At 44.8% G+C, this 17,500-nt stretch overlaps 2 protein-coding genes across 3 annotated transcripts in view; both read left to right on the top strand.

Moving 5' to 3' along the window:
• Nucleotides 1-11,036, top strand: part of slco2a1 (solute carrier organic anion transporter family, member 2A1) — a 28,466-nt gene extending 17,430 nt beyond the window's left edge. The window contains exons 9-14 of the mRNA XM_062556182.1: nucleotides 3,373-3,574; nucleotides 5,730-5,877; nucleotides 7,369-7,532; nucleotides 8,459-8,523; nucleotides 9,233-9,353; nucleotides 9,880-11,036. Coding sequence (XP_062412166.1) covers nucleotides 3,373-3,574; nucleotides 5,730-5,877; nucleotides 7,369-7,532; nucleotides 8,459-8,523; nucleotides 9,233-9,353; nucleotides 9,880-10,000 — 821 coding nt within the window. The 3' untranslated portion in view covers nucleotides 10,001-11,036. The remainder of the gene's footprint in view (nucleotides 1-3,372; nucleotides 3,575-5,729; nucleotides 5,878-7,368; nucleotides 7,533-8,458; nucleotides 8,524-9,232; nucleotides 9,354-9,879) is intronic.
• Nucleotides 11,037-11,978: 942 nt separating this feature from the next.
• The window catches only part of rab6ba (RAB6B, member RAS oncogene family a), an 85,243-nt gene continuing 79,721 nt past the window's right edge, over nucleotides 11,979-17,500 (top strand). The window contains exon 1 of one of the 2 annotated variants that reach the window (XM_062556847.1): nucleotides 11,979-12,170. In XM_062556847.1, the coding sequence (XP_062412831.1) occupies nucleotides 12,086-12,170 (85 nt within the window). In that variant the 5' untranslated portion in view covers nucleotides 11,979-12,085. The remainder of the gene's footprint in view (nucleotides 12,171-17,500) is intronic. The other variant, XM_062556848.1, reaches the window with a different exon arrangement.

Below are 17,500 nucleotides of genomic sequence, written 5' to 3'. Positions count from 1 at the left end.
TCTTGAATTTCCCCTTGGGGATCACAAATGTATCTATCTATCTATCTATCTATCTATCTAAAAAGTAATGTGTTCAAAATGACGCAGTGTGTTTAGGGGGGGAAAAATTCTGTCATTCTCAATACAGCAATTGTGTGGCTGGCTGTGAGACAGACAAATGTCAGTCTTCTAAAAAAAAAAAGATGCTAAATAGCTGAAACCTTTCACCCATTGCTGTGTTGTAATCGACACAAATTGTTTTGTCTCTGAGCTCACACGCAATGTGTCATTTTAACACATCTCTTTTTAGAGTGTACACACAGAGAAAGAACAGGTTTTGTGTTTGTTATCAAGGGCTTTTCTGAGATTAAGTGTCTTTGTTTGCAGTGTGGTTATTTAGGTAATTAATAGCTTTCTTTGTCTTGTAAAAGAGTCGACATGGGAAAAGGAAACACTTAAAGAGTGCCAGGTTTATGATTACCCAAACATGGACATGTTATCGTTATCAAGCTGTACAGGTATCAATTCAATTGCACAGAACCCTGGTTTAAAGTTCACAGACACGGTGCCTTGTTTCAGGCGTCGGCCAGGTTGTTTAAGATTTGAAATCAATCATTATATTTAGCAACTTCAAGAATTTCTAATAACTTCTTGTACATAATTTTCCCTTGCAAACTAAACATGCCATCAATTAAATATGCACCAACGTCAACAGCATAACGTCTGCTAAGGTGAAGGCTAGTGGTAAATTATGTGCCCTTACAATCTCATGTACTGTAAGCAGGGGTTGAAGTAGGCCGAACGGTCCGTAACTATGTTCCGGCACATTTTTTTGGCAAACAAAATGGTGAGTTATTTTACCGCATGCACTGTCAAATTGCAGCCTGTCTCTTCTTTAGGATCACAGCGTTCAACAGATATCACCCCGTGGCCCTGCCTTCACAAACACGCGCTATCTCCCCTTCCCGATGTTACTGTACTGTATGTTGTTCCTTGTCCCTTCCATGTTGTCCATCCGATGTCATGTTCTCACGGTTCTCATGTCTGATTTTAGTGCATCTGCACTGGTTCAGATAAAGCTGAACTTAAAGTTGCTGTTAATTTTAAAGTGAAATGTGAAGTAATGTTCAAATCCCACAGAAATACAGTAGGCCTATACACTGTACAGTATACAACTTAACGAAACAAGACTCTGAGTTAGACTATTCGCAGGGCGATATATGGTTCTAGCCGTTTATCTGCTGGTCAGTGTGCGGTTAACTGGAAGGTAGCTGACTAGCACTCCAGCTTGTCAATATTAACAGAGAAAAAAAAATATTGTCCATGACAATCCCTCCGTGTTTACTTATTGGGAAACATGTTGATAATGTTAGTACCGTGGTAATGATAGTGACAGCCAATGTACAGATCAAAGTGGAAACTGTTTCGACTCAGAAGTGACCAAGATACAGGGGCACTGTGGCGCAACAGGCTGCAGCGTCCATACTATGAAGGGGTCCTAGCACCCAGGTTCGAGTCCGACCTGTGGTCATGTCCCAGTCCTACCCCATCTCTCTCTCCCACTCACTTAACGTCTTCACTGTCCTGTCCAAATAAAGGCAAAAAAAATTAAAATGAATAAAAGAAAACATCCAAAAAATATACTTAAAAAAAAAGAAAAAAGTAGTGACCAAGTTACTAGCACTTCTTGTCCCCAAAAAATATTACTACAGCACGATACTCAATATGTTGTCCCAAGGTGAGTCATTTTTCCGCTGGATTTCCCCCTACTGCCAAATCCCACATTAACCACTGCTTGTAAGAATACAATATTCCCCATATTAATAGTATTAATCCCTGACCTCAATAACCCTAAGCTAAGTAAAGATAAAAAAGAAAGCAGGAAAGTGTTTATCAGTTGTGATTGTGTAGAGCAGAACTGCATGTACAATGCCTGGTTTAAAGGATTTGAAATGTCCCGAGCAGAAAATGACGAGTGAACTGGTTTCCTTTGTGGCCGTGAGACCATGCGTGTGTAGCCGTTTGAAATCATGTTTAATTTATCAGAAGAAGCAGATTGCTGGCAGTCATCACAACCAGGGAGATTTACTACCGCCGTTCTATTATATGTGCTTGTGTGTGTGTGTGTGTGTGTGTGTGTGTGTGTGTGTGTGTGTGTGTGTGTGTGTGTGTGTGTGTGTGTTTGTGTGTGTGTGTGTGTGTGTGTGTGTGTGTGTGTGTGTGTGTGTGTGTGTATGTAAGTGTATACGGCCAGCTCTAGACAGTATCCTGTTGCTGATTTATTCGTGAAACCACAAAAATGAATCTGCCACTAAGGTAGCAAGTTTTTTTTGAAGAGTTATGACCCACTCTGAAGTGGTTTCCAGCCTCCACCCCGGGTTCTCCAGATTTAGACAGATCTGGAGCACTCCCTGTATTCTGCTGACTTAGTGAGCTGACCTGATTTAATGAAGGCCCGTGCATGGAGGGTGCTTGGACAAGGTGCAGCCATGCGTCAGGAGAGGCCGACAGAACTTGTGTCACATATATCAGAGAAATGAATTCCATGTCATGTTCTCGCACCGTTTTTGTAGTCCACCTCTCCCGCTGCGAAAGAAAATATTTTTGTCGAAAATCCTGTCAAAAGGGGGAATCTTGCCACCGCACCTTGCCCATCCCCTTTGCTTCCCTGCTTGGCGTGCTTATGAGCATGTTTGAGTTATCTTTGAACTGCTCCAAAACTTGTGCTAGTATGTTGTTTGTGCAATACGTGACTGACTTAGCTCAGTTGTCTTACAGAGTTAAGGGCATCATTATTTCTTTTACACGTTTATCTTTTATCTCCTATCTCTTATCTTTTATATTTTATATTGTTTATCTTGTGGATATGTTAATTAATTTACAGCTTATTACCTCCGCCATGGAGGTTATGTTTTCATCTTGGACCGGCGTCTGTTTGTTTGTCTGTCTGTCTGTTTGTCTGTTAACAAGATAATTCAAAAAGTAATAGATGGATTTCGATGAAATTTTCAGGGATGGTCAGACATGACCCAAGGATGAAACGATTACATTTTGGGAGTGATCCGTAATACCGTCGGGATTCAGGACCCAGTTATGTGTTTCGCTTAGTGGTGTAATGGCATGGTATGGCCACATAGTGGCAATCGGAATAGTTTAGGTTCAAAATTGAATGTATGACAACCTAGGAAGAGCAATACAGGCGGAGGTCTGTGCTCTCTGAGTGCTTTTCCAGTTTAGATTGTTATCTTCTGGTTGTTTGTAAAGAAGAAGTACTGTCTCGCTTACTCTTCCCAGTTCAGTACTCCCCATGCTGCCATGCTTGTCTTGTTCTTTGGTCTCAATGCATGTATGTTTACGTGTCTCCTTTTGTTTATTTGGCGACGTGTTGCCCAGGTGCGGTGAACCTGCCATCGATGGCCGTGGGGATGCTGCTGGGCGGTGTGATCATGAAGCGCACGGGGCTGTCGCTGCGGGTCATCCCGCGCTTCTCCGTGGCCATGCTGGTCATCTCCGTCCTGCTCTGCGTGCCGCTCTTCTTCATGGGCTGCCCCACCCAGAGCGTCTCAGGGATCTACCCCAGGCCCCTGCCCAGCCAGTAAGGCACACACTGGCACTGCCCACACAGCACTACCCAGCACACACACTGGCACTGCCCACACAACACTACCCAGCACACACACTGGCACTGCCCACACAACACTACCCAGCACACACACTGGCACGGCCCACACAGCACTACCCAGCACACACACTGGCACGGCCCACACAGCACTACCCAGCACACACACTCACAGGCACACACTGGCACGGCCCACACAACACTACCCAGCACACACATACTCACAGGAACAGAACTTGATCCACTGAGAATGAACAAGGTCTGACATACTGTATTCAGATAATACAAAACAGTTTGATTTGATGCAAAAAAATACTATGATATAATTGAAAAAAGATAAAATAAGATGAAAATAAAATGTCTTAAAATGGGATGATTTCAGTTGGGATTTTCCTTTGTTGACTCTCATCTGATAATTCGGCAGTAGAGCAGTTCATTTCCAGACAAATGGGGAAACGGGTACTAACTGACCTTGATGGATCTATCCACTATCAATTCACATTTCATTTCAGTACATTTGGCTGTAAAATCAGATATGCTCCAACACTTTGCTTTGGTAGGTAACCAGAAGGCTGTGGGTTTCACTTCTCCCTCACTGTGTGTCATCTGGGGCTCTCCAGGTCCTCGGAGGGTAATTTATCTCCAGGTCCTCGGAGGGTAATTTGCTGTACCCAACCAGCACGTACCCAAACAGCTCTTCCCGTCATGTAGAGCCCATGTGGTGCGCTGTGACCCCACAGGGAGATCACTTCCCAGCATGTCCAGCACAGCCATCCTGACATCCATAACAGCCTACCCCTAATGGCTGGCCCAGCTGTTCAGAAATGGACAGACTATCACTCGTCCTGGGTGACGTTGTTTACTACGAAGGGTGGTTTTCTAGACCGTGCTGGCGTTTACATAACCAAGTGAAACATGACCCACTGTGCTCACCTCAGGCTTCCAGCGAAGGAGACACCTCTGTGATTCACCCTCTGTGATACGCTCCTTCAGCAGTGGTTTAAATATACCATTAATTGACCGGGTGGTTGGCATGCCACAAACAAACTGAATGCCATATTCAGCTGCTATTTGTTTATACCCGTTTTTACTGCTTGTTGGGTTTAGACAGTCAAAACCACCGGCACATTCAGCTTATAAGGCTTATGAAACCGTGGAGATGCTACACTGGTTTTCATTTTAGAATCACACTCTATGTTGTCCCGTTTCCCAAGGCCATGTCTCTCTGCTTTGTGTGCTGCAGTAATTTAGATCAGTGAGAGAGAGACAAAGAGAGAGAAAGATAGAGAGAGAGAGAGAGAGAGAGAGAGAAAGAGAGAGAGAGAATGAGCAGAGCTGGTAGTTACAGTGAAATGGGCCTTGTGGTGTCAGCCAGCTGTCAGCTAAGAGGGCAGGACAGGGCGCCCCTCTGAGACATCACAGGCTTGGGCCTGACAGCCCCGGGGCCACCAAGCTCGGTGCTGGCCCCCTAATGATGGAGCTATCTGGGCCTGAGCGCCGTGAGAACTGAGCCTTGCTGACAGCCAGTTGGGTGTCAGTGCAGAGCAGGGGAGAGAGAGACAACGCCGTTTGGGGGGAAAACTACCCCCGTGACGTTTCGGCCGTCCGAGTAAAGGAAATCTCAGAACAGCTGCCGGTCGGCGGGTTGTAAACACGTAGATTGGTCAGCATGGTTGAACTGTGCGCATGAGTTCAGCTCCGTCTGTAACTGTGCCCGGAGGAGGGAGGAGAGAGGCCATGGGGGGCCCGTGAGTTGAGGCGTGTTGGAGTTCATGGCAAGAGATGAAGCTGCGCATTGGACTTTGGCCCCCGAGCACCATTCCAGAGCACGGTGCTCCAGATAGATCTGGCCAGATCAAACCTTTAAAGTCACTCACACTCTAAATCAGTTTGTTTTTCTCAGAGGATCAAATACTGTTCTGAGGACAGATCTGCTGTTCTGATTGCCACTCTTGTGAAATCCTGTCGGTCATTGCCGTCTTCCCTCACTTCACTCATTTTGTACTATTTTCTCTGACCTTTCATCAGTAAAAAGCCCTACATCCAAATCCATTGCATTAAATCACAGTTCACTTTTACCCGTGTGTTTCCTGTTCTTATCTTTTTGATTTTGAACTGTTTTCTTCTCCAGGCCAGTGTCCACGTGCTACTCCGACTGCTCCTGTGCCCCCAGTGCCTTTAACCCTGTGTGTGGATCCAACAATGTGGAGTACATCTCCCCCTGCCATGCCGGCTGCAGCAACTACACCAAAGACCCCACAAACTCCTACAGAGTCAAGGTTTGCGCGCATTCTCACACACACTACGCACACCAATGTTAAATCCATGACACATCCTTATTTAAGTGCTGTATGTCAACAACTGAACCACAGGCACCTAATGGGCTATTTCAGTGAGTGTTTAAAATATCATTTAGTAGACTGATGTTCGTGGGTTTTATTGTTGTGATTAAAACCAAAGAAACAAGAAGACATTTAGTAACAAAAGAATGATGTGACTCAGGACAAGGATCCAAAATGTGGTCTGTTACCCCCCACCCTCTCTTCCTCCACCCCCAAACCTCCCAAAAAAACCAAACAATAAACAATGTGAACGCTGATGTCCTCCAAGGCGTTGGGTGAGGTGCCCGTAAGCTCTGCCGGCCGATGCCACTTGTGGCAGGGGGGGCGTGGAGCATGGGAAGAGCGCAGCTCAGAAATCAAGTGGCTGGCAGCAGCCTGGACACATCTACTGCTAGCAGCGGAGCTCTCACTTAGCTCATCTATTCAACCAGCCAAACAAAGGATCAACAGAGAGAGAGAGAGAGAGAGAGAGAGAGAGAGAGGGAGAGAGAGAAAGACATATAAACGAGAGAGAAAGAAAGAGAAAGAAAAACAAAGAATAAGATGAAGAGAGAGCGGTTTAAAAAGACAGAGACTGAGATGGAGCGACACAGATAGAGTGCAGCTGTAGGTCACAGAACACGCTTGTCTGGCAATCAATGGCCCGGCCCGATCGATCGGTAATTAGCCGCGGCGCGCTGGAGGAAACTGGTCTAAGTGGCACTAAGGCCCTTAAAGGTGTTCCAGCCCCGAGAGTAATCCCCTCATGCCGACAGATGCGCCCGCCGGGCTAATAGTGTATTACATGTATTGACGGGACGTGTAATACAGTGAGGTCGTTGTAATGAGAAATAGACTTGGCTGACAAGGCTACGCGGGAGCTCGGACAAGGAGTAGACCTACCGCTGACACCAGATGCTGCGGGGATGGTCGTGAGCCGTTATTGCAATGGGCAAGCGTTTGCTGTCCACTCTCGGGCAGATATTTATCGGTAATTTGCTGCGCTGATAGGAAGTGGTTAGGAGAATGTGTTGACATGCAGGTTTATTTATGCACTCAGGGAGCTGCGTTTGTATTTGTCATTCTACTGACTGTGCAGTCATCTGCTCATTCATGTTTGTGTTGGAGGTTATTCTGCTTTGTAAACATTTGTACAGTGGCGTTGATATACTGAACAGTTCATTTCACAGTAACGGTTTCACACCAATCCATTACATTTGTCTACAATGCATTCATGAATTGTGTACTGTACTTATCTAATCTACAGTTGTCCTCAATAGTGTGCATATTTGTTCAGTGTGTGGCAGAATAGCTGAAATCACACTGTTTGGCTTTTCATCAGTCTGAATACACCTCCATCAACTGAATGTGTGAGTACACTCTGCTAGAGTTCTGAAGCACATTGTAACAACGTTTGGTGTCTTTCTCCGCCTCTCTCTGTTCATCCAGGCCTACACCAACTGCAGCTGTGTTAATGGCATTGAGAACTCTGCTCGCCCTGGTTCCTGTGGCAACAGCTGTCGCCATCTCCTGTCCCCGGTCATGTTCCTCATCTCCCTGGCAGCCCTGGTCGCTAGCCTCACTCACAACCCCATCTACATGATGGTGCTCAGGTAAATTACTGTGCTCTGTCTCACGTGGCTCACTCCTTACAGTCATTTCCCGCATTGTGTATAAGCCGCAAGCCTCATAGCTGAAGAAATTTTGCAAAATCAATGTATAAGCCGTGGCATATAGTCGGGAATTTACGGTGCTGTGGTCCGTCTCACGTGGCTTGCACCTTAGTCCAGCAGAAACAGGGTGGACAACATGATACATACATGTTTTTCATCTGCAGTTTGTTAGTAACTCCTCAAATTATTTGGTTTGATGGGGCTTACAGTGGTCTCTTTATTATTAGCATAGTCTATAGAAGGGACTGTAACACAGGCTGTGGAATCAGAAAAGCTTTTACTTGTACTGTATGTGTGGCACATACAGTTATGCAGATTGGCCTAGCTCTCAGGTCACACTAAAGCTATTCCACTATTCGATCGCCCGCTAAAGCAGAGGCAGAAACAGAACCATGTTTTGCCAGTGGTCTCTTAGGAATAGACAGGGAAACACTAGCACTACTAAATAAGTGCAGTGCATATTGCACGTTCATGAAATACCAGTGACCTATGAAATTTGAACGTCAGGTGACCAGACAAAGAAGCAGAACAAAGAATTAAGAAACATTACCATCACCATCTCCAGAGTAGTTTAGTGTTACACTCAATTAAATACACTCTATGACTTGTTAATTACAGTAGATGGAAATCTGCCAATAACTGTATGTGCATGACATAAATGTACAGTACTAAACAAGCTAAATGTTCAAACATTAAGTACTACAAAACAAAGTTTTAGTTTCTACATCCTACAAAATACGTATACATATTGTATAATTATGATCATAAAATGTGGATTGTAAAAGCATGGCTGTTGAGGAGTATAGCTGACTAGAGCCGGGTGCAGCTGTGTTACGATACGAACTGACCTCTCTCTCTGTGTGCAGGACGGTACCTCAGGGGGAGAAGTCCTTTGCCATCGGTGTGCAGTTCCTTCTCATGCGGGTTTTGGGTAAGTGTTGCGTACTGTACAGTACATACAGTAGAACTGTCAGTGGGTCAGTGAAGTTGCAGTTGATATGAACGTTTTTCCAGGGCTCCAGGAGACTCGCTGTTAGTCTGTGTTACTCAAAAGTGATTTATGTTAGAGTCTTTGGCACAGCCGAGATGAAGATGAATGTGTCACTTTCACAATATCTATTTTTTTTATGATACCTATGGAAATGAATGAATTTTAGCAGTACAACGCCTTTCGAAAAAGGCCATTTATCATTGAAGGCCATTTGGAATGCTGTAGTGTAGTCAATGCATGATATGCCCACCAGTAGTTGTATACAGCAGTATTCTAGTGACCCCTAGTGGTGGTGGAAATACGTGTAGTGACGCCACAGTTCACTACTTGAACTGCACAACCTTTACTGTCCCACTGATTCCCAGCCATGCTAGAATATCAAATTATACAGCTAGGTTGGAATTTTATATTTTAGATATTTAGATTTTCATTACAGCTTACTGCATATGGGCAAATATCTGGAAATGTACAGTATACTCTCAGAATTTAGCAATGGCATACATGAATAACTTGCGGTGAAAGTTGAGAAGTTAAAAAAAAACATTACTTGATGCTAAACATTCTTTAACATTCTTTTTAGATTCATGGTTGAATTAAAAAGATGCTTCACTACTCACTCTCACTCTGGTTCTTTTCTGTGTGTTTCCAGCCTGGTTGCCGGCCCCTGCCCTGTTTGGGATGACCATTGACTCTACCTGCATCTGGTATAGGAAGTTCTGTGGGAAGAAGCTGGCCTGTGGTTACTATGACAACAACTTCCTTAGGAACAGGTACTGTAGGCCTAAACAGTGTGGCTTCACTTGTCCTGCATACCACTCGTATGCACCATAGACATAGGAACTGTAATGACCAATCATTTTGCAGAACAGTTTGCCTTAGTGATGGTTCTCTAGATTAGAACCACTAATCATCTGACTAAAAGGAGAGTTCACTCTAAATGTGTTTTCATTTCAGAGGAGGTTTACATTAGGCGATTAGGCAAGGGAGTTAGCCAGTTAGATCTTTCCCATTAACCAGCTCTTCACAGTTACCGACTAGCGCAGTTTCTGTAACTAATTTGGCTGGAGAGCTCCATTTAATGGCAAGCCTTATGTGGTGACAATTACGTGATTAAAAAGTGGGACTTTTTTCATTTTTCATTGAACTATCTCTTTAAGTAAATTGCTATTTAATGGTAGTCCTCTAATTACACTGCCAGGCCACTTTTCATGTTTTTAGTTTAAAGCAATGTGTAGCTCTTAAGCTTATACATCCATGAATCAAAGAAAGTAATGACATTTTCTAATTCATTTTCAGATATCTGGGACTTCAAGTCGGCTTCAAAGTTATGGGCATTGCCTTGCTGGCAATCATCGGCTGGAAGGTGCAGCGCACCAGAGAGTACACCCTGGAGAAGTGTCCGGAGGGACCCCTGTGAAGCTGTACTTTCCCCCCTCGAGCCCTCATCATTCTGGGCACTGTCTCCCAGTTGGTCCCCTTGGCGAACAACGGATGCTGAAAGGGAGAGACTCCGAGGCCCTTCCAACAGAACAGCACAGCACAGACTCCTATGTGAGCCCTCTCGGGTTCTGCTCAAAGGAAACATGGTTTCAGTACATTGGTGTGTCTCACTGTGTGGATTTGTAGTTTTCATGTATCTTCTTCATAGCGGAGCTCTGATGTTCAGCAGATGAGTGTATGTGTGTTTTTAGATATTATTATTTAATCTCTTCTCATTTGATCTGTATTTTGTGTTGTTGATGTTGAACCAAATAGCACCTAACCCCTATTGAAAAGATACAGTATGATGTCATTTGAGTACACTTGTGCCATTATGAAATTGTGCAGCTGTTTCAATTGTAATACCAGGCTAGGGATCCTAGCATCCTGATATCTCTTTGGTTGACCAATCCTATTCCAGCTTTTTGTTTTATGTCCACAAGTTCAGAAGAATGACTGACATCTTCTCACATCAGCTATTTAAACTAGTGGAATCCTGTCATAGACCATACAGGGCTCATGTACTGTACATGCGCTGGTCATGTACCTCAGTTCAGCTTTGATTGGATGTAATTGGACTGCATGCTCATAGTGTTTGGATACTGAGCATGTGCAGGCAGGTCATTTGAAGGAAGAGCAGTTTTCTTTTGGAGTGGAACACGTGAGGAATTAGGACCGCTGTTTTTTTGTTACTCTGGCCAGGTCAGTTTTCCAGCAGCCACTACGCTGGAACTTGCTGAAAACTTAATATTTAAGATTTTTTTAGTGTGTGTGATGTTACCTGTATGACAGGTAAGCAGATGTGACTGAATATTTGTAAAAATATATTTTTATAAGCACAAATCCTTTTATAATCGTAATATTCAAATTCACTCACAATACCTTCCATAAAGTATGTTCATGGTTACTAAAATGTAACTTTTGTATTGAAATGAATCAATGTACAACTCATTAAATAAATTATTTTATTGTTATCCTGATGGTAACTTTCCTGTGTGCTAATCTTGTACCATCAAAATGTAATTTAAAAGTAGGTCAGATTTGGTTTCATTTAGTTAAAATGAACATTTGATGATTTGTGTTCTATAAACGTTAGATTTGACAGCCGATTGAGAATGAAATGCTGGTGAGTTGAGAAATATGTTTTCATCTCCATCTCTATTACACATTCACACTATCTCTGTCCATCAAATGAGTCTAGGATGATGTGATACATCCAGAGTAAGATATGCTTCTGCACTGACATGTTTGATGGCAAGTGAGATGTAGGCCTACTGTAGGTGTCCCTGCATCTGCCTGGACTCCAGCAGCTTCAGTGGAACCAGTGTTATGGAGAAAACGATGGAGAAAAACACCATATCAGCTTCAAAGATCCGAGATAGTAGACACCATCAGATTTAAACTCGTTTTCATGACCTGGAGGTGAATATTGAGTGAAAACATCCCATCAGCCTGACTTCTCATGTTAAATTCCTTTGACGGTGTCCACATATGATGCCCCATTCATCTTCTGAGTTGGAAAGGTGATTTTTTTCACCTGTCATTTTTGCCATTTCAGATGGTTTGCATCACCTGCTTGTTCAGACCCTATTGTGCCTCTGCTGCAGCCAGTGTTCATCAGTTGCTTTGCAATAGGCTAAGTGGGAGTCTCTTGATTCATATTCACTATTAGCCCACCGTCCATTTCCCTTGATATGATTGTTCCTGCGATATGACTCTTGATAACTCCTTGGGATGGGCTTTCTTTTCTTTCTTTCATTTCTGCATGACGTCATACATGGTACTAGAAGAGGGCGACAGCCAAGCCAGACAAACGTAGAGAGTGTGTGTGGGAGAGAGAGAGGAGAGGAGAGGAGAGAGAGACGCGCAGGCGCAGGGACAATCGAAACTGACAGGCAACATAGTGCAGTATTCCCTCCGACCGTTCAGCGTATTCAAACATCGCTCTCTCCCTCACGCATCCCGACGAAAAGGCAACCAGAACCGGTGGGAGCACGCGTTCACACCCCGACACTGTTAAAACATGAACACAAAACATATCACCGTGGGGAATGACTTTGGGAACCCTTTACGAAAATTCAAACTCGTCTTTCTTGGAGAGCAAAGCGGTGAGTTTGGTTCATATTTCTGTCATTGTCGTTTTGTAATGTTGTCGATAAGTTCTTCATCACTTAGCTGCCATTATGGGTCCGCATACACCTGCCGAGATGGGAGATGCAGACATTCTAATGAAGTTTCACTGACCCATAAAGGCGACCTGCCAAAGCTATCTTTCTGACCAGCGTAAAGTGACGTTATCTTCCAGCGAATTACACATTCCCGGTTGTTTTTTGGGCTTTAAGCTATTTTGCAATAACATTTACTGTACCTCAGGGCGTTGAAAGAGCGCTAGGGTAGTTTGTTGGTATAGCCTATCACCATAGCCTACTGTTCCTTGCCAAGCAAGATAAGGTTTTGAGTCAAAGAATTAGGTAAGAGAAATAAGTTAGGTTAGTTATCGAGGAAATGATCCGTTTTGTGACAGGCTACCAGATTGTTTATTTCACGTTTTCGGTATCGTTTGACTAAATGTCATTTAGTTTATTTACTGAGTATGCAAATACATATTGATTTCCTTTAATTCAATTTTGCGGCAGACTGAAATATCTTAGAGTCAATGTAGGCTTCGGGTTGTAATTAGACCAGTGAATTCGTACAGTGGTCAAATTGTTTGACAAGACTACGTTCATCTGTTGGCCACCGAGGGTGTTTCAGTTGGCCTTGGAAGACGGGGAGAATAAATAAATAAATATGTCCTAGTGCGCCGAGACACACCCAGGTTGCCAGTGTCGGAGCGAGTGAGAACTTGTGTAGCTGCAGCCCAGTTGTTAAGATGTTAGGGACACGATATTGAGTCGATTGTGTGTTTTCTGAATATTGGCATGAAGAAACTCCATGAAAAAATACGATATTATTTGTGTGTATCGATAGCTGATCGGAAAACAGTGTAATCTCGCAATAAGGGCGATGGGAGGCAGTTCGAAACATCCAGCTAATAGAAATGAATGAAAAACGAAGCACTGCAGGGTGACGTGTGGTAAAGAGGCTATTACAGTAATTTATAGAGAGAACTCAGCGCTGATATGTCCTGGCATTGAACACCCTACAGCCTTATAAGGATCAACTCCCACAGCCCAAATGGATTGGTGATGGAGATGTCATGAATGTGGCTGTCATTCATCCTGGGGGTGGTTCATATGGTTTCCTTTCATCAGAAATGGCCTGTCAGAAATTAATACACTGCTGACTCTTGCTATTTAATCCAAGCATGTCCATAATGAGAGCTTGTGTTGTTATTGTGTGTGTGTGTGTGTATGTGTGTGTGTGTGTGTGAGAGAGAGTGTGTGTGTGTGTGTGTGTGTGTGAGAGAGAGAGAGTGTGTGTGTGTTTGTGAGTGAGTGAGTGAATGGGTGAGAGAAGAGAGAGAGAACCATGTGTGTATGTATGTGTGTTTTTGCATTTATGTGTGTTTTTATGTGGTTATTTAACTGTCTGTGTGTGTGTCTGACATCCGGGATGGCATTGTTTTTAATCATTATTGTTTTGATGCATTTTAATGTTTTGGTTATGAAATGCATACTGTGATACAAACAGTACTTCAACTTTGTAAACGACACACATACAACACATAGGCTACTGTACTGTAACTATCGACCCTATGAACTATTTGGTTTGGGAACGTGTGCACATCCAAATTTAGAACCAAAAAGTCGAAGATCCAATATGAAGAAGAAGGTCCGCACACTTGATCACCATTTACTTAGTTAGTTAAATCCCCAATAAAGTGACGTTTCGAGCACTTGGGCTTTTCATCAGACTTGACCTACAGTATGAACTACCTCACATGGAGAGAGAACTGGACTGAGAAAGAGAGTGAGCATGGATTAAGAAAGGGAGCGCAAGAGAGAGGCTCAGGTGAAATGGGGCGGGGGGGGGACAGGTTAGATGGGAGTGGAACGACAGGAGATCCTCTCTCTGAGTCTAGCTAATGAAGTGCATGAGAGTCATTCCGAGTACTGTCAGGTCAAGCCGTAGAATCTCAAGGCCCTGACGCTATCTTTCACGACGTGTGTGATTGCTCCCTCCTCTCAAGGCTGAAGCTCAGGGCTCTGGCTTGGTTGGCAGGCAAAGAATCTCATTCACTCACAAAGGCCAGTGTTGTGAATGTGAATGGCTCCCAATGCCATGTCGTGACAGTGCCACGCACCTAGAAAACACTGAGCTTATCTCTCCTAAAAGGCCAGTAAGGCTGTGTGCTGGTTGAGGGCCAAGAAGTGTTCGACTGGTGCAGTAAGCCACTCCACTTTGCCATGTTTTCTCTACCCTTTTTTGGCTGGTGCCCTCTTGCAACATGTTGACTGGTTGCTATTTTTTCTCAAGGGATTTGCTGTTTTTTGTTCCCTGGTGTTTGGGAGTTTCATGAGGGGGCCCCTCCACCATTGCCCTTGGATACTGGGCAGCCCACACCTTTGAGATATTTCCCATGATGCTCAGTGTTCCTCTAAGTGCATTTTTGTTGCTGGTTATTGCGGCCATTAGGGAAGCTCCATTTGAGGAAGAGTATTGATTTTTTGGGCTCCAGTCAAATATCATGCAGTCCTCCCTCCATCTTGTTTATTCGTTTATCCCTTTTTTGTTTTTGTTTTCTGCTGTTAAGAAAACAAAGCAGTGTAATTTCCTCCTAACAGGTAGTAAGGGGCCACGTAATTCGATATTTCTGCTAAATGTGTCCTTTGCTAGGAAGAGATAACACAGGGTTAAAAAGCTGATGGAGGTGAACTGTTTTCTTCCAGCGGTGAGCGCGCAGTTTATCAGCTGTGTAACCTCATCACTACTATATCAGCAGGACTTTAGTGGGGCGCTTTAACCACGCTGAATCCCCTGGAGTTTCAGCCAAGTTAAAACAAAATAAATTAAAATGGGTCGTAGAATGGTTATGGACTCGAAACAGTCTGCTCAGTAGTGCTGATACTGCATCAGATAAATCTTAAAGAGGTCTTTTTTGCCTCAGAATCTTTCTTTGCCTATCTTTCCACCATGATGCATTTTTTTGAGAAGGGATGTATTAAAGTGACCTAGCAGAGGAGCAGTAAAACAGATTGATTCCCTGATTCAATTAATTCTCCTCCTGTAGTCTTAAGTGCAAATACGGGTGAGCGGATTGAAGTGGCCTCTCTTTAGAATCACTGTACGGGTCACCTGCGATTGGCTCCGTGGACATCATTGAACAAACACGGGCATGAATACCTGCCCTGAATGCCTGCATGAATACCTGGAGTACCTGATTTCTCTCCCCCACTCTCTCCTCTCTCTAGTTGTCTCTCTAGCTCTCTCCTTCTCCCTCCCTCTCTCTGTCTCTGTGCAGACTGTCATGCCAGACTGATAGAAGTGATGCCGTGAGCTCTGTCTCCCACCCTATATCTCTAATATGCATCCATCATGTGCCTGCCATGCACGGGTAATTATATAGTTTCTCCCAGACGTGCCGCTTTTGATATTGCAGGCTGCGAGCGCAGCTATGTCAGCACTTTGTGTAATTGCCCCTCACTTTACCAATGCATGCTAATTACCTGAGGATGCTGAAGGAACATGTGTAGCAGCTACTCTTTGACCGCACTGTGGAAAAAACCTGTCATGCTGCACAACTGAGAGGCCTTGAAGGGCAACGCATTGGTGTGTGTGTGTGTGTGTGTGTGTGTGGGGGGGGGGGGGGGTCCTGTGTGTGTGTGTGTGTGTGTGTGTGTTTTCATTGGCTGGATACACTACTAGATAGCTACTCGTCCCTTCTCACCCAAAGTGCTTTTGGACGTGTGTCGGGGCTTTCAGCTGAAGAGCAGCTGTCCAGGGTGCTGAACCTCCGTACTACTCCAGAGACTCCCAGGCTGAAATAAGGTCCACTGCAGAGAGAGGGTCCTGGGCTCGGGTCCAGCCCGTCTGGGGGAGATAATGCTGTTATCACTCTCCACACACTCCTCGCCACTGGGAAAATGATTTCCACTTACATATTTATTTCATTTTGTACTCCAGCTTTGGCATTGTCTAGTCCCTAGGACAGAAACATGGCATGTTGTTGTCCGCGATTGGCTGGATGTTCGTTAAGATGGAGTTTGATTGGATGGTTTTGGGGAAGATACATGGCAACGGCATCTGTGGCTCACCCAGGGTAGCTGAAGCTGGGGTGGAGCGAGGGGTGGAGAGTGGTGGAGTCGGGAGTGGGGTGGGGTGGGTGGTGGCGGCTTCAGGACCCCTGGCAGCCATGACTCCTGGCTGGTGTGAGGCCAGCATCATTTATTAATGCAGACGGCTGGCTTCAAGTCTGTGAGGAGCAAGGGTCTGGGCGACTCGCCGGGGGAGGAGGGGAGGGAGGGAGCGAGCGAGCGAGGGAGTGAAGGAGAGGGAAGAGAGGAGGAGAAACATCAGGAGGGAAAGAAAGAAACAAAACAAATAAGACCAAACAGGACAATGTGTTCCGGTCAGAGCAGCAGCGGTGGCCCCGCCTGTCTGGGAAGCTGTGGCGTACTGTAGTCGCTAGGACTCCTCAGGAAAAGATGGTTCCATTTCTATGGGTCTGAATACAGTATTATCTCACAGTTTCCCTTATCACTCAGACTGGCTGGGTTGTCCAGAGGAACTGCACTGGCATCACATTTGTAACTGGATAGATGAATAGATGTGACTTCTATGAATCTTCTATGAATCTGATGATGTGGTTTGTTGGGCGTGTTTTTGCTATCGGCCTTCACCAGCTATGCATCCTTACGGTCCCTCTGAAGACCTCCGTAACCTCGCACATAAAGGACAGAGCGCCTCTCATGAGGGTCAGAAAGAGATAGAGGGACACGGAGGGTGGGAGGGAGACAGACAGAGCCAGAGCAAAAGAGAACAAATCCCACTGCTTGGGGAGAATGTTAAGTGAGTTGTCACCCCCCCCTCCACCCACCCACGATACCGATGACTGCATCTTTGGCTGTCCTTTACCTCACTCCGGCTTGTGTGGCAAGCAGGGACAGTCCGCCTCTCTCTCTCTCTCTCTCTCTCTCTCTCTCTCTCTCTCTTTCTTTCTTTCTCTCTCTCTCTCTTTCTCTCCCGCCTGCCAAAACTGGCCACAGTTTTTAAGCTGGCCAGTCTGTGAGGCCCACGCGTATTAAGGAAGTAGCCGCTTGGCAAGTTCGGGAGGTGCGCTCGCTGACCAGAGAAGAAAGCCATTGTGGATAGCGCTTAGGAGTGGATTGCAGGGAGGACTGTGGAGATTTGGTCTTAGCTGAACCGGATAGAGCCCAAAACTAAAAAAAATAAGAGACAGCTTTGAGAGTGAGCAATGCATTATTAGTGCCAAGTTGTCCAAGATGCCAGCCATTTTCAGCCCATTTGGGATGGTTCTGCAGACATCTATCTCACT

This window comes from Sardina pilchardus, chromosome 15, assembly GCF_963854185.1.
Source record: "Sardina pilchardus chromosome 15, fSarPil1.1, whole genome shotgun sequence".
NCBI lineage: Eukaryota > Metazoa > Chordata > Actinopteri > Clupeiformes > Clupeidae > Sardina > Sardina pilchardus.
This window is presented reverse-complemented; position numbering and strand designations above follow the sequence as displayed.